This window comes from Lygodium microphyllum, chromosome 21 (genome assembly GCF_053477565.2).
Source record: "Lygodium microphyllum isolate KBCC chromosome 21, Lygodium_microphyllum_v1.1.10, whole genome shotgun sequence".
NCBI classification, from domain to species: Eukaryota; Viridiplantae; Streptophyta; class Polypodiopsida; order Schizaeales; family Lygodiaceae; genus Lygodium; species Lygodium microphyllum.
This window is the reverse complement of record NC_141155.1, coordinates 89419988-89445567: the sequence shown is the minus strand read 5'-3', so window position 1 is coordinate 89445567 and position 25580 is coordinate 89419988. Positions and strand designations below refer to the sequence as shown.

Here is a 25580-nt window from a genome sequence, read left to right as displayed (position 1 = left end):
ATAAAGCTACCTCTATCTTTTCCTTCCATCTATGTGCAAGGTGGCTCTAGCTACTCCTCCAAGAGGACATGCACAAGAGGCACCTCAGCTTGCTCCACTTCAGCCACTTCCACAAAGATCAGCAGCTCCAAAAGCATGGGATACACGGGATGCACACGCTTTGTCGCTGATTGCATTGGCAGTTGAGCGGTCAATCATCCCCCACATTCGTTCAGCAGCTTCTTCACGAGAAGCTTGGCTAACTTTGGAGCAGATGTTTGCAGGCAAGAATGAGACTTGCATCTCTTTCTTAAAGAAAGAGCTAGAGACATTGAAAATGGATGAAGGTGATTCTATTCAGAATCACTTAAACAAAATTCACGACTTGCGAGAGCAACTCATGAATATTGATGAGTACTATTTGGATGCACAGATGATATCTACCACTTTGAACTCATTACCTCCTTCGTACTTGACTTTTCATACGGCCTTAAACCTCACCATGAGGATTTCCGTGCAGCCAATAACTTTTCTTCAGATAGTCAGTTTTTTTCTAGAGGAGCAAGCAAAAATAATGATGTGGATGCTATCGCCTCTGAGTACGCTTTTATGGCCAGACAGAAGGGCAAAGGCAGCAAAGCGAAGAATGCTCCGCAAAGTTCTAGGACTTCTGGCACATCACAAGCAAGTAAAAAACAAGGGGGCACGCAAGCCAAAAAGGGCAAATGCCATTACTCTAAGAAGCCAGGCCACTACATCACTGAGTGCAGGAAGCGAATTGCCAAGGAGAAGAAGAAGCAATCAGGAATGTTTGTTTCTGATGCTCCTTCCACTGCTATTGAGTCTGTGTCCTTTGTTGCAGATAGGGACTATTGTTTTTACACATGCAGTTATGACACCTCTTGGGCTGATCGAGCATTTAGCTCTACTGAGGATGTAGGCACTTGGTTTTTTTATAGTGGTGCTTCTAGGCATATTACATCTTGCAGAGATTTATTTGCTTCTGTTAGTGCTGCTCCAGTTGGCAAGTTTGTATAGCGTGCCAACAATGCATCATACCCTATTCGAGGTATTGGTGAGATTGTGCTCACAGCCATTGATGGATCTATTCTCCGCCTACAGGATACTTTGTTCATGCCAGGCATAAAGAACAATTTGCTTTCTATTTCTTCTTTGGCACGTTGTGGATTGTAGGTACATTTGATTATGACAGATGCATGGTGAGAAACAAAGAACACATGACTTTGGTCTTGACAGGCACTTTATGTCATGGGTTATACGAGTTGGATTCTCTTCTAGTTGATCAATCAGCACATTTGACATCCACTCTTACTCTTGCTATGATATAGGCAGAGTTATGGCATGCTAGGATGGGGCATGTGAACTTTGGTAGCTTGATGCTCTTACAGCATACACAGATGCTAGATGGATTACCTCTATTGGAGAGACCTCCTGAGCACTTGTGCGAAGGATGTATTTTGGGAAAAATGCATCACTTTTTGTTTCCCCGTGATGTTGCTTTTAGAGCAACAGCTAGGTTGCAGTTAATGCATTCAGATGTATGTGAGCCTATGCAGACAAAGTCATTGGGAGGATGTTACTATTTTGTGACTTTTATTGATGATTTTACTCGATTTCGTTGGGTCTACTCTTTGGTCAAAAAGTCAGAAGTGTATGATGCATTCTTGGCTTTTATTGCACTTGTTGAAAACCAGTCTGGTTGTAAAATTAAGACTCTCCGTTCGGACCGAGAGAGGGAATACATGTCCTCTATGCTGAATTCTTTTTTGAAGCAAAAGAGCATTGTCCATCAGTACACTACTGCTTATACTCCACAGCAGAATGGGGTTGCAAAGAGGAAGAATCAATCACTCATGGAGATGGCCAGATGTATGCTGAAGGCAAAGAGCTTGCCTCACAGTTTCTGGATGGAAGCAATCATGTCTGCTTGCCATGTTTTGAACAAGTGCCCCACCAAAGGCTTTGAAGAAAATTACACCTTTTGAGGCTTGGAACAGCCAGAAACCTTCTATTGGACACTTTCATACCTTTGGGTGCCTTGCATATGCACATATTCCAAAGGTACTCGGAAAAAAGTTGGATAACAAGGCTGTTAAATGCATTTTTGTGGAATATAGCAGTGAGAGCAAAGGCTACAGGCTCTATGATCCTGTTTCTAAGAAGGTGTTTGTCAATAGAGATGTACTATTTGATGAAAAATCAGAATTGTCCTTGGCTAGTTTAGACACATATCAGGCTGCCCCTAATGTATTTGAAGGGCTGCTGCCCATTACATTTGGTGATTCAGCTGGAGTTTCAGCAAGTGAACTCAATGTTCAGCCAGTTGCTCCTTTGGAAAATGCAGAAAATCAGACATTGGCTAATCTGAATATTCAACAAAGTACTGAAACTGAAATTTAGTAAGAGCTTATGCACAGTCAAGAGGCAAGACAAATGCCTAGATGGTATTTACAGACTATGAAAGATAGTCATCTGGATGCACCCTTGGCTGGTCATACTAGAAGGCAAGCTCGTCTGTATGATATTGCACATACCATGGAGTTTGTTATGACAGCAAGCACCCTTGATGATGAGGAGCCTAAATGTTTTGAGGATGCACAACAGAGTGTACATTGGATGGCAGCAATGCAAGCTGAATTGGATTCTATCACTAAGAATCAAACATGGGATTTGGTGTCTTTGCCCTTTGGGAAGAAAGCCATTGGAACAAAATGGGTCTACAAGTTGAAACGGAATGCAGATGGATCCATTGACAAATATAAGGCAAGGCTTGTAGCTAAAAGCTATGCACAGAAGAAAGGCATTGACTATGAGGAGACATTTGCTCCTACTTCCCGCATGACGACCATCAGGTCTATGGTTGCTTTGGCTGCTCATTATGGATGGACTGTGCATCAGTTGGATATTAAAACTTCAATTTTACATGGGGAACTTCATGAGGAAGTATATGTACAACAGCCCATTGGTTTTGAAGTTGAGGGCTCCGAACACTTGGTTTGCAAGCTGAAAAAAGCTTCATATGGCTTGAAACAAACTCCTAGAGCTTGGTATGCAAAGATAGATGTTTTTTTGCTTAGCCAAGGGTTCATAAACAACTCACCTGAGTCTACCCTTTACGTATGTAAAGAGGGGGGGTCCATGCTGATCATTTGTCTTTATGTTGATGATCTATTGCTTACAGGGACACATGCTGATCAGATTTCAGCATTTAAACAAAATTTGCAACAAACTTTTGACATGTCAGACTTGGGGTCTTTGCATTATTGCTTGGGCATTCAGTTCATACATGATGCTAGAGATATTGGGTTATCATAGTCAAGATACATTGGTGAACTTCTTGAGAAGTTTGGCTTACAGGATTGCAAGCCAGTATGTACACCAATGGAACCTCGAGTAAAGCTGTCATTACATGATGACAGTGATTTGTTTGATATACGCACATATGCTCCAGCAGTTGGATGTCTTATTTACTTATGCAACACTAGGCCAAACATACAATTTGCAATTTCATCCCTGAGCAGATATATGCATCAGCCACCCATGTCACACTGGCAAGCTGTTAAGCATGTCTTCCGTTACTTGCAGGGTACTAGATCTCTTGGATTGCTTTACGCCAAGGGGGGACCACTGCAGTTACATGCTTACAGTGATTCTGATTGGGCTGGTGATTATTATTCACGTCACTCCACTAGTGGCAATTGTTTCTTTCTTGGCTCGTCTTGCATATCTTGGCTTAGCAAGAAACAGTCCATTGTTGCCACATCGTCATGTGAATCTGAATACAAGGCAGCTTTCACTACCACAGTTGAATGCGTATGGATTAGACGCTTGCTAGCTGATCTGGATGTATCTGTTACGGAGCCTACTCCTTTGTTCACTGACAGTTAGAGTGCCATTGCAGTGGCATGGAACCCAATGTTTCATGCACACACGAAACACATTGAGATACATTGTCACTTTGTCAGAGAGAGGCTACATGCACGTGATATTAGCCTTGTCTATTGTCCTGTCACCAGTAATGTGGCAGACATCTTCACCAAAGCTCTTCCTCGTGAAAAATTTGAAGCATTTCGCCAAGCTTTAAATTTGATCTCCTTTGGTGGCGGATGATCCTTGTACTCTTGATCACTCTTCACTTCAGGGGGGGTTTATTGGGTATTTCACTCACGCCTCACTTACGCCTATGCTCATATAGGAGTGTCAATGATCAATAAGACACTAGAGGACTTTTTACTCTCAGTAGAAGAGGTTTTTTTTTCCCAAACTTATGGTATTATTTTGTATGTGCTTATGATACACACTTACGGGCACTTACCGTGTTCAAGTGTGAATACCCCCTACAACCCTAAGGTTTAAGGTTTGTTGGGTATTTCACTCACGCCTCACTTATGCCTACGATCACATACGAGCGTCGGTGATCAATAGGACACTGGGGCACTGTTTACTCTCGGTAGGAGAGGTTTTTTCCCCCACACTTATGGTATTATTTTGTATGTGCTTATGACACACTCTTAAAGGGTTGTACCTTATACTTTCATTTTACACTTTCATTCTATTGCATTGGGTGTCGTGCTTCACTCTCACACTGTCTATTGTTTTCTGTGCTAAGCTTCGATCATCCTGCCATCCTCTCTCACAGCTCCTACCTTCCCTCATCTTCCGCTACACCTTTCTTTCCACTTCCATCAAGTACACCACATTATCCACCACACATTGGGGGAGTTTTGTACATTTAGGCACATCCTTTAGGACCTCTATATACCGGTTTCCGGGTGGTGTACCTATGATGGAGGCTAGACCTCCCATATACACACTTTCAAGTTATCCCCCTAGGAGTGCATCCCAAATATACTTGAGTGTGGATCCTTTGGTATCATAGTTTGTCTCTATGGCATTACCTAGTGGACCATCCGATCATTATGTTATGTCCAAGTCGACATTTGGATAAGGCTATCATGTCCCAATGCCTCCATCTACACCTACGGCACCATATGGACCTATGCCCGTTTCGGTACCTCCGCAACAATCGGCACTCACTAGACATTAGCAACCTATTTCTACCTTATCCACCACTACCACCACCATCTTATCCCATCTATCCATCTTCACAAACACCTCATGGTTCTAGTTCCTCATCCACCAAGCATGCATTTAATGAAAAGACTTGTTTCAATGGGTCAAACTACACTACTTGGTCAAATTTGAAGAGCCATGTCTTAAACTCTCACAACCTATGGGATTTAGTACAAGGGTTGAAACCCCAATATGATCCCACCCTTATTCCATACGAGGTCGTCCACTCATGGAAGGCTCATAACACCTCCGCTATTGTTGAGCTTATGCAAGGCTTGTTGCCTGAGCTTCACTCTTAGCTTTAGCATTTTGACTTAGCATTCGAGTATTGGGCATACTTAACTGACCACTATGCAGCTCGGGATAGGACCCATCGCATCAATTTGGGCCATAAGCTCCAAAATCTCAAACTCATAAACAAGGTTGACTTGAAAGTCAAGTTGACTGAGTATCGACATCTCCTCGTTAAGTTCCCAACCATTAGGGCTCCTAAGCCCTTTCACGATCAAGTTACCCTGTTGCTTGACAAGATGCCACAAAAATATTTCCATTTTGTGCAACAGGTGACTTTACTGCCTCAGATGTCTACATTTTATGAGTTTTAAGTGTCAGCTATTGCATTACGCACGATTGTTCGATCAATTTCACAGTATGTCCTCGATAGCAAGGGCTCTTGTTGCATCTTCTCAAAGGGGGTAACAGGGCAAGGGCACACAAAACTCAAATCAAAATCAATATCACAACAGGGTTAGTGAATCCCAAGGAACCAATCGATCTACACTTAAACTTTAATGGTAGAATGTACCTAAGAAGAATGGTATTGTCAACATTGTCAAAAGGCTAGGCAACCATTATGATGGCGAGTGTCGATCTAAGGCAAGAGGCACACAACCAAAATCCAAGAATCAAACCCCCACACCCAGTCAGGTAACCCTCAACAAGGGAAGCAGGGTGGTGGCAACCCTCAACAGGGGCAGTGGCGACACTAGACCCACACTGTCGAGAGTGTTAGGAAACAACTCCTCGATCACGATTCAAGCCCAAGGTCGTGTCAATTTTCCCACTGACTTGGGTCCAAACATCTTTTCGCTAGATGATGTCTACCATGTCAACTTGGGGTGAACTTGTTGTCCGTTCAACAGCTTTGCTAGTTGGGGCGAGCAATTTTCTTCACCGCAACCACAGTCAAGATCCCGGACTCTCAGACTAGTTTAGTAATTGCTCACTGCAAGGCACAACCTAATGGGCTTTAACACAGATCCACTTTCTTACTGAGCCGAGTGTCGATGATTCAAAGTTCCATCGCTTCTAGGCTTTGGCCACCACATGAGAGCCCACCAACTCTGAGTGTCTTTAGCATTTTCACTTAGGACATTTGGGCTACAGCTCTCTCCATGAGTTGTATGAGTTGTCGCGTCAAGGGATGGTTGAGGGCCTTCCACACCTAAAACTATCTCAAGAGGTCTGTAAAGCATGCCAACTAGGTAAGCAGCATCATACACCCTTTCCTCAACATTCTATTACCTGTGCTACAAAACCCCTTAGGCTCGTTCATGTAGATCTATGTGGTCCCACATCCATTGCTGCCTTAAATAGCGCATTGTACTTTTTTTTTAATCATGGATGATTTTTCTAGATACATGTGGCTATACTTCCTTAAGCACAAGCCCAATGCTTTCACTTATTTCAGTGCTTGGATACAACTGGCCCATAACCGAACTAGTCATCATATGGGTACTATGAGGAGGGATTCTAGTGGCGAATTTACCTCCCAAGAGTTTTCTAAGTTTCTATAAGAGAAGGGCATTGCATGCCAGCTCACCTCTACCAACTCCCTTGCACAAAATGGATTCGTAAAGCGTGGGAACCACACAGTCATGAATATGGCACGTTGTATGCTATTTGCAGCATAGCTCCCTAAGCGCCTTTGGGTCAAGGCTGTTAACACTTCATTGTATATCCTCAACCGATACTAGATTGCAACGGTCCCTAAAAAGACTTCCTACGAGGCATTTTTGGCTGTCAGCTTGTTATTCCCCACTTTAGAGCTTTCGATAGTCGTGCTTATATGCATACTCCTGATGACAAGATAGGAAAGCTCACCCTCGAGCTGCTCTTTTGATTTCTGTGGGGTATTCTTCCAAAGCGAAAGCCTATCGCTTGTTCGACCGAACAAGGTGATCATTCAGAGGGATGTCCTCTTTGATGAGAGGGACATAGTGCAGTCCTTTGCACTGGACTCTTCATCCTCACCTTCGCTCACATCATTTGAGATCGTGCCTACTAAGCCGAGTCTACCCGCTCATGACCTTCCTGCAAATACTTCAGCTCTCCCAGGCCTCCTCCCCGAGAACCATTACCTCACTAGTACTAATAGACCATGCAAGATTCGAGGATCTTTCCACTGGATTTCACTCAAAGGGCCCTAGAAGCTCTGCTCGGATTGTCCCTCATGCCTCATATACATCGTTGTTTATAGCTGATTATATTGCACATTCTAAGCCAGACAGTTGGCAAGAGGCTCTCCAGGATTCTCTATGGCATGAGGCTATGAAGAAGGAATTGGATAGTATTAATCGCAATGGGACTTGGACATTGGTGAAATGTCCTCATCACAAGCGGGTTATCGAGATGAAGTGGATTTTTAGAACCCCAAGCTAAAGACTGATGGTGCGTTAGATAAATACAAGCCTTGCCTTGTAGTGCAAGGTTTTAGCATGTATTAGTTGCACTCACCGCTCACCATGGTTGGCCAATCTATCAGATGGAAATCAAAAGTATCTTTCTAAACGGTTATTTGCAGGAAGAAGTCTATGTGGAGTAGCCTCTAGGCTTTTCATCCGCTGACTAGCTAACCAAGTATTTCGCTTACGGAAAGTTCTTTATGGGTTGAAGCAAGCGCTGAGGTCTTGGTACCACAGGATGAACAAGTTCTTACAAACTCACGGATACCATTCTATCCCCTATGATCCAAATCTCTATGTGCGCACCACTAGCGCGGACATCAGCTATATCCTCCTATGTATTGATGATCTATTACTATTTAGTTCAGATTCTATGGCTATAGCAAAAATTAAGGCACAGCTTTGCTCCACATTCGAGATGACAGACTTAGGTTTGTTGTCTTATTTCTTGGGAATGGAGATTGTTAGATCCGAGGGAAGTATCTTTCTATCACAATAGAAATACACCCTACAACTGGTTGACCAATATTGCCCTAATCAAACATGGTCAATGGCCACGCCTCTAGATCCCACTATCCATCTACACAAGGATACCTTGGATCAGCCTTTTGATGCTCATACCTATCGTTCTACTGTACGGAAATTACTCTAGTTGATTCATACTAGGCCAAATCTTGCATTCTCAATTAATTTGCTTAGTAAGTATTTTAATACACCTAGAATGTGTCATTGGATTACTTATCTTCATGTGTTAAGATATTTATGGTGTACCTATAATTATGGACTAACATATAGTCATGGTTTATATTTACCGGGGTATACTGCTTCTAACTAGGTGAGAGATCCTAACACCTGGCGTTCCCATGGAGGCTATCTCTACACTTTGGGTGCGGCACCCATCTCTTGGGCCAGCCGTAAGCAAGAGACGGTGGTAGCTTCAACGGCCAAGGCAAAGTATCGGACTCTCTTCGATGGTACTACGGAAACAGTCTATCTAAGGAACTTAATGGCCGCATTAAAGTTTCTTGCGAGTTACCTACAACTGTCCACTGCAACAACCAAAGTGTCATTGCCCTTGTAGGCAATCCTATCATCACCCCTCGAACACGGCACATGGCAGTTCACTATCACTTCACCAGAGAGCAAGTTGAGATAGGCATCACATTCGCCTAGAGTTTGTGCCGTCAAGCGACAATTTTGTAGATATTTTGACCAAGGTACGGTCAACCGGCCAATTCTACAATATCTTCTACCATGGATCGGCTTGGATACACCCCCCTCTACTTCTTCAGATTAATTGGAAGAGGGTGCTTCCCTCTTATTTCTCCTTCCAATTCTACAGTATCTTCTACCATGGATCGGCTTGGATACACCCTCCTCTACTTCTTCAGATTAATTGGGAGAGGATGCTTCCCTCTTATTTCTCCTTCTAATTTGAGAGCATGTGGTTTCCTTCTCTTGGTAGTGATAGTGATGATGTTACAGTTTTTCACTTTCAAACATTTATTTATTTTGTAATATATATTATGGACATTTATAACTTCATCCGCACTGTCAAGATGACCTGATTGTAAAAGGCCGCTTGGGCAAGTGTACAATTCCCCTGCAAGAGCACTGTCCAAGTGGCACTGTTGCATTGCATTCTGCATGAGCATGAATATTTGCATCCTCCTTTTCATCACCCCATGCATCGACATTCTATTCATGTAAGCATATACATCTGTGTGCATTTATCCCTTTTTGGTCACCCTTGGAGTGGTCAACTCTGAATCCACCATAATCATGGCATTGCACATGGCAGTCTCCAAAGGCAAATTTTTCCTCTATTTGCATACTGGCTTTGCTAGTCTTGCTTGCTTACCCGTCTTGCCTTTCTCTCCATATATTCTCCATATGATTGGCACACACACACACACACACACGCACACACACGCACACTTAGAAATCCCTAGGCACTTATAATAGTAGTGTGTGAGATTATTTTTCTTATTTTATAAAGGTAGTGGGGCTATCCATCCTTATTTTCCCATCCTTCAGGACACAATGACTCAATGGGACGAAAATTGATTTAAAACCATCACTTAATGCTAAATCTTTTGTATAAATTACACCAAAAGCCCTCAAACAAAAAAAAAAAATCGAAAAATACATTGTTGATTCCATTCACCTTTGCAAGACTTGGTAGGCCCTTGGGCAGCTGCCAAGCACCCTTGGTCTGATGTCCTAGCCTCTCTAGGGTGATCACTTGGGCTCCCTTGGTAAGATAACTATCACTTCTATAGTCTTGGTAGGTCACTGGGCCGCCGACATGCGCCCTTTGCCCAATGCCCTGGTTGCTCTAGGGGTGGGATGCCTTGGGATCAAAGAAAATATATACTAAGGGCTTATTTCTCATGGCTTAGTTTTGGGTCTGAGAGGGGATGTTAAGCTAAAAATGCATTAGCCTAACTTAAATAGCCCCAAAACATGCTTACTTAATGAATAAACCTTCTTATTTAAAAAAGAAACGCGATCCTAGAGAGTTAGTGTGTTCCAAATGCAAAACCCTAATTTGGGTGCCCCAAACTTTCTATAAACAAGCATGCGGCCCGCCACTCCCTTAATCTCGTTTTTGTAGGTTTTAAGAGCCGTATTTGTACTGCTCACACCTCTTTCGAGGAGGACATTAGGGTCAGAGCTTCCTCCAGACATTTGCTACCATCTGGCGCTTGATTCTAGCCTTCCCCAACTATCTGTAGCCTACGCCAAGTTTCCAAAAGATGTCACCTACAGTTTGTTATTGCATTTGATACTAACATCAACACCTGGTAATGTTACCCTGAGTTTGAAACTCGCCCTGATCTCTCTCCTTTGAATGTTGTGTTTTCAATTTCTAACTACGGCCCTGACATTCTCTCACTTTGTCTGTTGCGTTTGCACCTAACAACTGTCGTTCAAATTCTCTTTTCTCAAGTACCTACATTCTTAGTCTTTCTCTCTCCTCCATTGCTACATCTGTATGAGATCCAAACTTCCTTGGTTGCATTCGCTCATGTTCGACACTCGAAGGGTTCCTTTGTTGCGATTTGGGATCCATTCAGAGTACAACACACTTTACAGCTCATAACCTCTGCCTTGATGCACAATGTGTTTGCTACATGAGCACTATATTCATTATTCATTCGCTTTATTATTCATGGTATTCACTATCTCTGAGTTACCCTAACCCTAACTGTGTTTTGAGTTTATCAGTCTGTGCTTTGTCATACGATTGGTTTTGTGCTTTTTGCATTAAGAGAATTTCTTTACAGCCTATGATTTTCCACTTCAGTGTCTTCACGTATCATGCTTATACACACACTTATGATGAAAAGATAGATAAGCTCACTCCCCAAGCTAATCTCCTGATTTTTGTTGAATATTCCTTTGAGGTGAAAGCCTATCGCTTGGAGATTGAGCTAGTCTCCTAATTTTTGTTGGATATTCCTTTGAGGTGAAAGCCTATTGCTTGTTCAATCTCCAATAATCAAAGTGATTGTTTGAAGAGATGTTTTTATGAGAGGAATATTGTGCCACTCAAAACAGAATTGGCCTCTGAGCCAATTCCTTTGCCTACTATATTGGAGATAATGCCATCTGAGCCAGACCTACTACCCACTCCTGACCCATCTACAAAACCTTCAACACCAATGTCTCTCCACAAGACCCATTACCTTGTTAGTACCAGCAGACCATGCAAGATTCAAGGATCCTTCCTTCAAATTCCACTCCAAAGGGCCCTAGAAGATTTGCCCAACTTGCACCTCTAGAGGGCCCTCCAAGACATCACCGTATTCATGTAGAATCACATCCAAATATTTACTCACATATAAATTAGTGCTAACATTATTATTAAAAGAAATTAAATTACATTGCATCACAAATGATTGAACTTTTTCAAATAAAACAAACATAAGTGACAACATGTTTGGCACATCTAAAGAATGCGCAAATGCATTCATTTATTTTTCCGTCTCAAGCATCCATCATCATGTAGGCCATGTTCAACTATCATTGTGGCAAGTTAGTTCCATGGTTCCTACTAGTGTGAACCTGAAAGAGGTGGCTGCTCCATGGATGGATATCATCCACACAACTTTGGTTGTGCCCACGTTGTCATTCCCTTCTCTTGTGATTATAGCCCTATCATGTTGTTTATCGTTTTGTGGCTTCCTATGTTGTCTTTAAGTCCACTTGATTGGCCAAAAGTCCCTTTTTAAATAATTCTAATGATTAATTTGCAATCCTTCACAAAAGAGAGAGCAAGAAAGAAACTATAATCAATCTAATAGAATGCATACCTCTTGTTCCAAAACATGAACTTTGTTAACAAATGTTTCTTGACAATGTGCATTATTTTCTCTTTCCTATTAAAAATAAGGCGTAAGAAAGAAAGATGAGTAATCAAACTAAACTAAATACTATAGTAATGAAAATTTAATTAGTAAAGTATAAGCATCCCAATCACAATGTCTACAAAATGTTTTGCTAGATGAATATATTGAAGAGAGGTACATTTAGTCTCTTAAGGAATTCTTTACCTTAAGTTTTTCCCATCCCAAGTAAACTAAAAAAACACTTAGAAATTGGTAGTCTAGGTGATATGAAAACATTGCCCTTTGAAACAAACAAGGAAAAAAGTCATTGAAATTGATGGCCTTGGAAAATATGCAAGAACAACAAAAGGAAAGCAATTCCAATCTTTCTAAAAAGGATGCATATTAGGCCATAAAGTGGTATCAAGAGAGCATAAATATATCATACTTATCCTACATTAAGAATGAGAACCTTCCTTTTTCCACTTTGCCTATGTCATTCTTTGTCAATTTTTTAGGGCAGAATAGCCTTACGAGACTCAATCATGTAGTATAACCATGGTAACCACAAAACACTACATTTCAACATGAAACGCTTTGACCTTGGGTAGGTCCTAATTGAAATGACACATAAAACGGTAGAACAACACATTTATAAAACCTCTATTCAATAATTTTTTAATAGAAAATGGTTTTTTCCCTTAGAATGAAATGGGTAGGTGAAACATTCCATTACTAAAACTTGTTTCACATTCGGGCTTTGATGGTTATCATAACTGTCATGAGGACATGAAATTGTGATGCTTTTCTTAACATTTGATTAAGTTGTTCATCAAATGTGCAAATGTGAGGTGCACATGTGATGTACAAGTTAGTTATTCCACAATGAGAGGCGGATCTCAAAGGCAAAAGTTGAAATAAGTTGTGTTTGATAGGTACTAGGTGGTATCCAATGTCACAAATTGGCCTAGATCTCTTTATTAGCCATAAGTGTCAGTGCTGACACTAGGGACCTGATATTAATTAATGAACTAATGATAGTCCACAAGTTAATGAGTGCTCATGAATACTTTGGTCATAAATTGGCATCGCCAATGTAATTGTTGGTTAGTATAGCTAATTTTCTTTACAAGAACTAGCAATTAAATTAATTCTCACAATTAATTGGGCTGAAAAATCTAATTAGAAGGCTATCACTTGGCAAAACTTGCCCATGCAAGTGAGGGAAAGGGTATTGGTATTAAAGGCCATTTGAGACTCCGTTCCAACATGGTGGAGGTTGGGAGAGTAAGGGAGAGAGCTGCTATTGCAATTTTCCAGCAGTGCCATTGAAGGCTATCAAAGAGCTGCCCTTGGCTGATTAGGAGGTCATTGGAGGTAGGTGACAGCCCTTGTAGGCTATCTACACATAGGTGACAGTAATTCTGGGGCCCATAGGGACAAGTGATTTCATGTGGGGCTCCTATTGATCGTGGGCTACCATTAATCAACCATTCACAATGAGGCAGCACTAAATTTCAGCCAATTTTGGTGATAAAATGCTGAAATTTCTCTCTCTAGCTTCCTCTCTATTCTCTCAGTCAATTTACAGTTTCTCTCGAGATCTTAGCCAAATTCAATCATAAGAGGATGCAATTGAAAATTTTCTACTGCTAAACCCTAATTTGAAAGGGAAGTAGAACCCACGAGGAAAAAGCTTGGCGGTGAGAGCTATGGCAAATGGAGAGCAAGAGCAAGAGAGAGAAAAAAACTCAAAGTGGGAACTCCAACAACCACAATGTGTGGCCGGGTCTTCCTTTATTCAAACTTTCACTAAAAGAATAAAGAATAAAGAGTAAAGAATAAATGACTGTGACGGGCGCCCACCACCTACAGTGTGCAATGGCGGATACTGTCAGTGTAGTAAAGTGTAGTAATACACGGGCGGCTAGGCGGAGACGCCTTTACCTCCAACAACCTCCCACTTAAAGAAAAATCTGCCCTAGTAAGAGAGAAGGAAAAAAAAAACAATACAACATGTACACATGTACAACAAGATGAGGAAAAAGACGTCATCTCATCCAACGCCCATCAATCTCCTGAGGAAGGCAAAGCGCTCTGTAGTGAAGGTCTTCCTGAGCAAGTCTGTAGGATTCTGCTCAGTCGGAATCTTGACAAGGTCAACAGACCTATCCTCAACGACCTCGCGAATGAAGTGATACCTCACCTCAATATGTTTCGTCTTCACATGGAAGACCGGATTCTTGGCCAACTGAATGGCACTCATAGAATCCAAATGCAATGTAGGTATAGCATCTGTCATACCAAGGTCTGCAATCAAACGGCCTAACCAGATAGCCTCCTTGCAAGCCTCTGTGGCTGCAATATACTCGGCCTCTGTAGTAGAAAGAGCCGTACACTTCTGTGCCCTGGACATCCAAAAGATAGCTCCTCCAACATAAGTGAACACATAGCCAGAAGTGGACTTCCTACTATCTGCATGTCCTGCATAATCAGAGTCAGTGTATCCCATGACTCCTGTATCCTGGCTACCATAGCAAATACACATATCTGCTGTATCCTTCAGGTACCTCATGATACCCTTCACGATATCCCAATGTTTTTTGCCAGGTGTAGCCATATAACGTGCTACAACCCCAACTGCAAAAGCAATATCTAGATGGGTGGCTATCATCGCATACATAAGACTGCCCATGGCTGATGCATAGGGAATCTTAGCCATCTCGGCCCTCTGCTCATCTGTCTGCGGACAATCGGCCTGTGAAACCTTCACATAAGAAGGTAATGGACAGCCAGTAGACTTAACATCCTGCATACGGAAGCACTCAAGGACTTTATAAATGTACTCCCTCTGTGACAGATAGAGTAGTCCCTGAGATCTGTCGCACATAATGCGCATACTAAGTATATGAGAGGCCTGTCCCAGATCTTTTATCTCAAAGCTCTTCTTGAGCTGAGCCTTAAGAGCATCTAGCTCCTCATGACCTGTCCCTGCTAAAAGCATGTCATCCACATAGAGTACCAAAATCAGGAACCGTCACGGGCTTTCTTCGTGTACAAGCATGGATCCATAGCACTGCGGTTGTAGCCCTGTGACTGCATGAATACATCAAACTTATGGTACCATTCTCTAGGTGCCTGCTTCAAGCCATATAGACTCTTCTTTAGCTTGCACACTAGGTGTTCCATGCCAGGGTCTACAAAGCCCTTAGGCTGTTCCATGTAAATCTCATCATGCAAGTCCCCATGTAAAAAAGCTGTCTCGGCATCCATCTGGTACAAGTCTAAGTCAAGCTATACAACCAAAGCCAAGACTAAGCGTAGGGTGGTCATCTTGACCACAGGAGAAAAGACTTCATCAAAGTCAACACCATGCTCCTGCTTAAATCCCTTAGCAACCAATCAAACCTTGTATGCCGGCTTGGGGTGTCCAGGGGGTACTTTTCAGCTTGTACACCCACTTGCATGGCAAAGGCTTCTTGCCCTGAGGCAAGGAAACCAAATCCCAAGTCTGATTCTTATGCAATGAGTCAAGATCAGACTGCATAGCCCTCTCCCAAGAGTGACAATCACGCCTGTGCATAGCCTCATCATAAGCGAGAGGCTCTCCTACATCTGTAACCAGTACATAATCCATAGAGGACGCAAAACGGTCAAGGGGTCGTCTATCTCTAGTAGAACATCTCAACCCACGCTCTGCTGCCTGACCAACATCCTGTCTAACATCAGCATATCTAACATGTGAGCCATGATGCTGCTCAATGTCGAGCTGGCCGTGGAGCGGGCTATACAGGAGCAAGTGGCCCCTCCTGAAAGATGACTCTGTGTACCTCAACCACTTTCTCAAGCTGCATATACATTTTGTCCTCATGAAAGATAACATCATGGCTACGGATCACTTTCCGCCCCCGCGGATCCCATAGACGGTAACCCATCTCTCCTGCATCTCCCTAGCCAATGAAATTGCATTTGACACTTTTAGGATCCAACTTATTGCGTTTGTCCTTGGGCACATGGCAGAATGCCTTACATCCAAAGACACGCAAATGATCATAAGAGGGGGGCTTGCCTGCCCATATCTCCTCTGCAACCTGAAAGTCAATGCCACTGCTAGGTGACCTATTAATGAGATGCACTACAGTAGTAACTTTCTCAGCCCAAAAGTGGTGCGGTAAGCCAGCCTAGCTAAGCATGCTACGGACCCTTTCCTAAATGGTCCTATTCATGCGTTCAGCCATACCATTCTTGGGAGGGGTGTAAGGAGCGGTCAACTGACGCTTAATACCCCGCTCATCACAAAACTGCTCAAAACCACGTGATACATATTCACCCCCATTATCTGACCTTCGGCATTTCAGCCTATTCTCAGATTGGTTCTCTGCTACTAATGCAAGCCAACGCTGAAATGTGTCTAAGACATCGGATTTTCTCTTTATGGGATAAGCCCAAACCTTACGTGAGTAATCATCTATAAAAGTAACAAAATACTTTGTCCCACCTAGTGACTAACAGGGCATGAGCCCACATACATCTGACTGCACAAGAGCCAAGGGCTCACTCATGCATTTCTTACCAGACTTTTTATGCGTATTCCTAGTCTACCTGCTATACAAACAATGATCACAAGAATCAAAATGCGAAGAGTCAAAAGACGGAAGATACTGCAAAGCACAGAGCATTTTCTTTCCTTTAAGGAACATATGCCCCAAACAAGTATACCAGAGGGATACATGGGGGATAGAACCCACAGACAAAACATGATTCAAGGTAGCTCCAGATACAAGTAAGGAATAGAGGCTGCCAGGCATGGCACCTCTTGCAAGCACAAGCCTGCCACGAGTAATCTTCCATGCAGAGTCTCCAAAAGACACAAAATACCCTGCATCATCAACCTCTCCAACCAGCATAAGGTTGTGAGTCAACACAGGTACATGGCGTACATCATGCAAAACAAAAAAACTGCCAAAAGGAAACTGCAGTCTAACATCTCCAATGCCCATAATATCAAGAGACCTGTCATCACCAAGACGCACAGAACCAGAGATGGCACGATAGGTGTGAAACCAATCTCTACAAGGTGTCAAATGAAATGACGCACCCGAATCCAAAAGCCAGCAGTGCGCATACATAGAATGTGTCTCAGAAGCCTGTAAGGCATCGCATGAAGAAGCGGCAAGTATATGATCATTATCTAAATCAATGGCCTGCATGATATTAACCTCTTCTATTTTCACACTGGACTTTGCAGGTATAATACTGCACTCAGAGAAGACTTTTCCTGCACTTTCTCTTTTCCCTTTTCCTTGCACTTATCATCGCGCATCTTATGGCATTGCGGTCTAATATGTCTTGCTTTCCCACAATAATGACAGGTAAGATCAAACTTCCGTCCACGGGACTTACTACAGCCACGTGACCTTGAACTGGACTTCTGAGATTCATTGCCCTTATGATCATTATCATGCCTGCCATGTCTGCCACCTCTAACGGTCAATGCATGTGAAGAGCAGGAAGCATCATTGTTTTTCCTATTGATTTCCTCAGTCAATAAAGCACTCTCAACATCTTTGATTTTCAGCCCATCAAGCTTGTTCGTGCATATGGCAGTACGGAAGACATCCCATGATTCAGGCAAGATGCCAAGAAGAAACAACGGGTGCAAGTTGTCTTTGAACTCAATACCCCGTGACAACAGATTCTTCATGATACCATGAAACTGGCTGAAATGAGATGATAGGGATGTCCCCTCCTTCATGCGAAGATCCATTAACTACTTCAACCAATACATCTGTGAAGCAGGACTCTGCTATGCATAAAGCTCCTGAATCTTCTCCCATAAGTCCCATGCACTCTGATTCTCATATTCAACAACATTATGATGGACCTTTTCTGAGAGTGACAAGATAATGGTAGACTTGCATAGCTCTTCAACTTCCATCCAAACATTAGCATCCATATCCTCGGGCTTAGCACCCTTGAAACGCAATGGTTTAATCTACAACTTCTGCACCAAAACCTGCCATATCTGGGACTTCCAATACCCATAGTTAGTAACATCCAACTTGGCAATGTTAAAGAGAGATGTGTCTTTCAGATTACCATCCATACTGTCCCAAATCAAAGCAAAAATGCAAAATTGCAGGTTGCTGTAATTAGCAGAAAATACACTAAAACCACTACTAAAACTGGTTGAAAGAGTGGATATCACCAAGAGAACCACCTGTCCACCAAATATGACCAAAATAACATCAAATAGTAAGCATTACCCTCATACAAGTGCTCGAAATGTGCAGATTTCAGCTTGCTAGAATAAATTACAACAGTATGTAAAACTGTCCCAAAGTGAAGCAATCACTAATACATATGTCACTGCAACTGCCAGGTAGCAAGATACATCCAACAGTGAGTGTCAAGGGGCAAGAAGGTACCAAGAACTGTCAAACCAATAACCTATCAGGTAAGATACATCTCATAGATCTAGAAGTCATGCATGTAATGGGTCTCGGGGTAAGAGAAGAGACTAAGCATAAGCACAACTGATAGAGCAAGAAGCTCAATGCATAACCATCCAAGATGTATACAAAACTGACAAACCTGTGACAGAGATAGGTGCCTGCCCCAATAGGCATATCAAATCAGCCCACTACAGACTAACTGCAGACATAAAGCTCTCAAGAGAGCAAATGCATGTAAATGTCCCACAAGCTCAAGCTCAAGTGTAAGTAAAACTCTGTGTACATCCAAATATGCCAAGAGGCTCCCACTGGAAGTAAAGTCAAATGCAAATAGAGCAAGCAACGCTCAAATACATCGAGTACATAGCATCAGACATTCCAAATCCCAGTAGGGTACATCCGGAGCATAAATCCCAAGCTATCTCAAACCCGTAAAGTATAAGCCTGAAAGCATTCAAATAGCATGTAGTTGACAACCAAATGTAATGCCCAGTAGGTTCAAAATGCTCAAATACATCCAAAGACAAAGCTCCAAATGGCTATCATGCATGAGCAAACCAAGTGGCAGCCATATGTGACCAAAGCATAAATGCAAGAGGCCTAAATGTCAAGCAGTGACAATAGGCATAAACCGGTCCAAAGCATGCCAACTCAATCCAAATGCCAATGAATGACAACCAAGACGGAGCCTAATCCAAGCTCAAAAGCATTCCGCAACAAAAATAAAAGCATTTGAAAATCTCCAATTACATCGGTATGATCATTCAAATCACCAGTAAGCACCCCGTATCCAAGAACCAATGCATACATCAAGTAAATGAGCTTCAGCCCACTGTATTACAGCAACGAATTCACTGTCAAATGAAGCTCAATCGATACCTAAATCTGCTCCAAATCAGTCCCAAAGCATAGACATAGCATCCCATAACATCCAAGCATCACCAGGCATCAATAGGCATCAAACGGGCAATGCCAAGAAACATCAAACATCAAATGTCAAGTGCTGCCCTGTTTTTGACAGTCCTGGGACTGTGTATACAGCAATGGCTGAAGGTGTAAGCACTCATATCGATCTCCGGGAGCCAAGAACCAATGCCGGGGAGTCCGAAGATGATGAGGAAGCTTGCAAACAATGCCGCGAAGCCGGGGAAGGAGCTGAAAATGCCAGAAGTGGATCAGCCCAACTCCCTAAAAATGCCCCGCATTTTGCACTAGCTGCTTCTGGGGGCTGGGGAGTCTTCAACAATGCTACTAAGCACTTGGCAATGATCAGGGGGCTCCAATACAACCCTGCAAGGTGCCAAATGAAGGCCAGGAAGATCGGGGAGGAGGCGGGAGATCAAAACATACCTACAAATGAAGGTGCCATAGCTGCCATCCGAAAAGAATCCAGGCTGAAGAGAATACCAGGCAAGCTCCAATGCCTTTTCTCTGATACCAGTTGAAAGGGAAGTAGAACCCAGGAGGAAGAAGCTTGGCGGTGAGAGCTATGGCAGATGGAGAGCAAGAGTAAGAGAGAGAGAAAAACTCAAAGTGGAAACTCCAACAACCACAATGTGTGGCCGGGCCTTCCTTTATTCAAATTGTCACTAAAAGAATAAAGAATAAGTGACTGTGACGGGCGCCCGCCACCTGCAGTGTGCAGTGGCGCGTATTGTCAGTGTAGTAAAGTGTAGTAATACACGAGCGGCTAGGCGGAGGCGCCTTTACCCCCAACATAATTTACAATAGAAATTAGGGTTTAATAGCCAGCCTAAGAAAAGCGCTTAAAAATTGTGCCCTAGTACTTGAAATTAAGCAGTTGAAATTCACGTATTTCAAAGAATTTCAAGAGGCTAGCCAACTAACATTAGGTTTGGGGCAGAATTTGTCATGCAAGGTGTGCAATGAAGGTCAATTCCTCAAATGAACAAAGGGGAAAATTGGTTTGAAGGCTAGTCATTTTTATGGCAACAACAGGCACTTGGATCAACAAAGGAGATTAAAGAATCTCAATGTACTCCATCCATTTGCAATAAAAGATAAAGAAATACCGCAAAAAGTGCCATCTTTGGGCCCAATAAGCTCTATTCATTGTCCAAGATTAAGTGATAACATTTGCACTTTCAATTTATGTGAATTTTGTTATTGTTATAAGTAGTGCTTAATCAGGTTATTTACCACCCTTGCCGAGAAGGAAGATTCATTTCATGGTTCCATTGTCAAGATACCATCAACTCCTTTGAGTAGATTGGTTTCATGGTTACCACCAACTCATTTGAGTAGGTGGACCCAAGGCACTTGTGTGCAAGCTAGTGCAATTGCATTTTCCTGAATTTGTGATCAGCTGAGTGCTACAAGAAGTATGTCTTCAAATAGTGAGATCAATCACGGATGATGCCCCTCGATTTGAAAAATTCACAAAAGTGTCGGGGAAAATGCAATGCCTAATCTTGGACAAGGCACTCAGCATAGGCAACAAGCTGAAAATGTTAGTGTAGACCGAAGTGTGGGTCCTTCAAGGCCACTTGAAGCTGATGACCAGCAAAAGGAAGAACATTAAAAAAGTGAGACGTCACAAGCAGCTCCGTCGCCCGTCATCGCTTACCTGCCACCACGCTCCTGTAACCCCTGTCTCTCCCGTTGACTCGCCACAGCCCCCCCCCCCCCCACAACCCAACCGTTCCGTCTGCCTGTCCCCTCCCGCGACACGTTGTGCCTCTCCCCCCCGCCAGACTGTCGCACCATCGTGCTACTTACAACAGTACTGCCCCACATCCTTCCCCCCCCCCCCCAGCTCTAGCTCCGCCAGAAAAACCTCTTCGTGCCAACCTCCCTCCACCCTAGTTTCGATCTGACGCCTAGCCCCCCCCCCCCCAAATCTTATGCTGACCCCCAATCAAACGCCCAACCTGACATTTTCTGTTGTCCCCCCCCTTTCTGACCCCTCAGTGCCTCCCAAATCTAACGCCCAATCCCCCCCAACTCTCGCACTATCCCCCGTCCCTTTCAACTGGCAGCTCTAGGCCCCTCACCCGCGCGTCTTCAATCTGGAAACTCTTTTGTGGCGCCTGCTGCCTCCATCACCGTCAGAAAACAAAACCCCTCCCCCCCCCCTCTTCATCGACATCGCACACCACCCCCACCCCACCCCGGTTGCTCCCTCCATTTGCAGCAACGCTCCCCCCCCTCCAGCAGTTCAACAGTGTGATCAACATGTTTTTCAATAGGGACGCACAATGGAAACCTCTGTTCAGATGCCAGCGCACTCAGCGAGTGCCCCCCTGTCAAACACCTTGCATGTAGTCCTCTCTGAGGAACAGCTCTTAGTTGTCCGAGCTAAGGAGCTGGAGCTAATGGAAACAACGAATTATGGTCAGGTAGTAGGACATTCCCCAGCCAGGGCCCAGCTTCGAGACTAGCTACACTCCACGTTGCGCATCGGGACAGCGCAGATCGAGGAGGCGGTCCTATTGGGCCAAGGGATCTTCATGGTCCGGCTCAACTCGGCAGACGCAACTCGCGAGTTACTCGCCAGTTCACCATATGCGTCCACGAAGGGGGTCATACACATGGTCCCCTGGTATAGGGGCTTTACTGTGGAGGCATTTGCACTCCACAACAGGTTTCTTTGGCACCTAGTCATCCTTCTTTTCCCCGGCCTGGCAATTGAGTATCGCCAGTTGGTGGAAGACTTTGGACGGCTTTTCGGCACTATCCTTCCCGCATTCTTCATGGATGCAGTGACAGCTGCAGGAGTCCCAAAGGTACAGGTGGAAGTGAAAGAGGTCAAGAATATCCCACAATTCCTAGAGATTGAGGCGGGCAGGCACTCCTTCAGGCAGCAGGTCATTGTGACGGGGCAGCCAGGGCGGTGCCTACGCTGCCACGACTTTGGGCATCAGGCAGCAGGTTGCACGCGTTTCAGAGCCAAGGTGGCTCCGCCGACAGGCCCGCAGGTGGACGCTGATGGCTTCACACGGGTCCAAAGACGACAGAGAGGGAGACGGCAAGGGAATGCAGCCAGCGTCTCAGACCCAGCCTCGATAGGGGGGAGCAGGTGGGCGTGCAACGCCCCCTCGGCAAAGCACTCCACAGCCCGCCCCACCCGGCAGAACCGCATCCAGCCACATCCACCACCCGCGCCACAGACTACCTCTCCTGAGTCCCCAGCCCCCACACCCACTGCTCTCCACATCCCATGCCCCCCCCCCCCCCCCACTGATCTTGGCCCACAGCCCCCCACTTCCAGGACTACCAGCCCCCCCCCCCGACACCCGCCATGTACTTCCGTCCATCCCACCATCTCTCGATCATTCTCCCCCCCACCACCTCCCGTACCGAGCACCCCCCCTGATCCGCACCTGGTTTAGGCGATTCCCCCAAGACCCACCCCCCCCCCCCCCACAAGAGGTGATGAGCCACACACGCCTATATCCTCTTTGCACCAACAGTCCTCTCCCTCGTACAGCCACCATCTCATCCATCACTGCCGCCCATCACACTTTCCCAAGACATGCGCACCTGTTGCCATAGGAGTTCTTCCGCAATGGCCCATGGTCCTACTTGAGAGTTGCACACGGAGAGTTCCCACTACCTCTAGAGGTGGGGATCTTCGTGGCTCATAAGTCAAGGAGGGGCAAGGTCCATCTACTAGCACCACCGAATGGACCAAACTATGCTTTTTTTTCTTCAGTCCTCTCACTCAAGGGAGTGGACGACAACACAAATAGAGGAAGAGTTGAAGAGTCAGGTGGCGGACCACACCTCCCAGTGGATGGGAAAAGAAGGACTAGCATTGTTTACACAGCAGTGGCCTGGTTGCATGATGGACATTAACTGGTGAGCTGGTGTTGATGTCCCTCACCTGAGCATTATCTTTCAAGCCCCTTCACAGTGGAGAGCTCCAAGGAATGTGATCGAGTGGCCCTTGGCACAAGCGGCTTGTTTCTACCAATGCACAGAGTCTCGACTCTCAGCATGGCTGATAGATGCATTGTTAGTACCACCTGGAACTTCTATCACCCCTATGATCCGACCGACAGCCACCATGGGGGAATGGAGCTCGCCGTCCAGACCGGCGGCAAAGCTTACCTGCATGCCTCATAGCTACTCCTCGTCATCAGCAGCCTCCACACAAAACAGATGCATGTTCGGGCAGTCACAGTTTTTCCATGAGCTTACACCTTGCATCCTAGAATGTGAATAGCCTCCACTAGAGTGGGGCACGTGGTTCCAAGAAATTGATTATTCGATAGGAGTTGCAGCCTGCCCTTGCCGGACGAATCGACATCTTACTTCTACAGGAGCACAAGTTTATCCCCACCCAAGCCCAACGAGTAGGGAAGGTACTCCCAGGCAGCTCGCACACTTACTAGGAGCACACCATAGGTGCCCATGGTAGGAGTGAAGGCGTATGCACCTCTATTGGTCCAAGTCTTACCGCTTGTGTTCGAGACTACGGGACGATAGTGGCACAGAGGGTGCTATGGATCAGATTGGATATTGGGGACTTGTGCCTTGGAGTCCTTAATATCTATATGCCCCTACGGAAGTTAGGGCACGCAGCAGCTTCTGACTGGAGATCGCGGAAGGACTCCCAGAGCTGGACTCCTGGATTGTTGGAGGAGACTTCAACAACATGGAGGCTTTGGAGGACCAGCAGGGCAGAGGGAGAAACTACCAGGGCATGGCCGGGGAGGAGCAAGAGGCATGGGAGGTCTTTCTACTAGCAGTAGGAGCATGCGATGCTTGGAGAGACCCTGCCTTCCACAAGAGGGAGAGGTTGTTGGACAGGTTTTATGTGGGAGAGTGGGGAGGCTCTCGGGGAGGCCAGATTGGGCAGTTGGCGCGGGCACCACATTGTCCTATCATTGTCCGGTTTTCCTGACACTAGATCCCGTAGCATCTGCCCTCTTGTCGAATCCCTGACTTGATCTATAGGAGGGAGGAGGTGACGAGATAGATAGAGCAGCAGAGAGTGGGACAGGAGGGGCCAGATCGCAAAGGAGGTTGCAGAGGCCCTAGCTGAGTGGAGTAGAATCTGCCAAGAGGCAGCCATACAGGCCAGGTAGCAGAGCTGGGAGGAGGAGAGAGCACTCCGGCAGGACCTTGCAGCCACGCAAAGATTATTACAGAAGGCACTAGGGGATCCCACTCTCCACGCACAAGAGGTGCATGCACAAGCAGCCATTGCTGGCCTAGAGGACAGGCACTCTGAGTTCTCTTTCCGCACCTCTGCAACTTTCTGGGCGCGGAAGGGGGACATGATGTGCAAGGAGTTTTTTCAGGTACACCAGCCTCGCACCTCAGGAGACCAAATACACAGCCTCCGAGAACATTATGGGAGGACCTGTTCTAGCCCAAACGAGGTGATGGAGATTGCCACCGACTACTATAGTCGCCTCTCCCAACAGGAGACAGCCTCAGCTAGAGGACAGCGATGTAGACAGCAAGTCTAGGATAACATCCCATTCCTCATCACAGAGGAGATGGGATGCTCCCTCCTAGCCCCCTTCACAGAGAAGGAACTAGAGGAGACTTTCCATACACACGACGGGAAGAAATGCCCGGTAGAGGATGGCCTCTCTAAGGCTTTCTTCACTACCTTCTAGGAAGTGGTAAAGGACCCCCTACTGATGGCCTTTCAAGAGATTTTCACTTCACGACAGATGCCAGGGAGTCTATCAGCAGGCCTTATCAATCTTCTTCCAAAAGGGGGAGACCGGTTGAAGCTTTCCCAGTGGAGACCGATCACCTTATTGTCAGTGGCCTATAAGGCACTGGCAAAAATGATTGGTAGGCGACTACGCCCCTTGCTTCCAGACATCATCCATGACACACAGACAGGCTTTGTCCAGGATAGGAGCATCCTGGACAATGTATTCATCGTCTTTGAGGCGACAGAGTGGGCCCAGTACAGTGGGCAGAGACTGGCCGTACTACTCTTGGAGTTTGAGAAAGCCTATGATAGGGTGGACTGGGATTTCCTAGAGGGCACCATGGTGAGGTTGGGTTTTCCCCAGGCTTGGATTTCCAGGGTCTCCGCACTTTAC

The 25580-nt window shown here is 44.9% G+C and overlaps 1 protein-coding gene across 1 annotated transcript in view; it reads right to left on the bottom strand.

The window, feature by feature from the left end:
- The window catches only part of LOC148018260 (uncharacterized), a 286664-nt gene that overhangs the window by 250590 nt on the left and 10494 nt on the right, over positions 1-25580 (bottom strand). The window contains exon 5 of the mRNA XM_087661879.1: positions 12077-12142. Coding sequence (XP_087518005.1) covers positions 12077-12142 — 66 coding nt within the window. The remainder of the gene's footprint in view (positions 1-12076; positions 12143-25580) is intronic.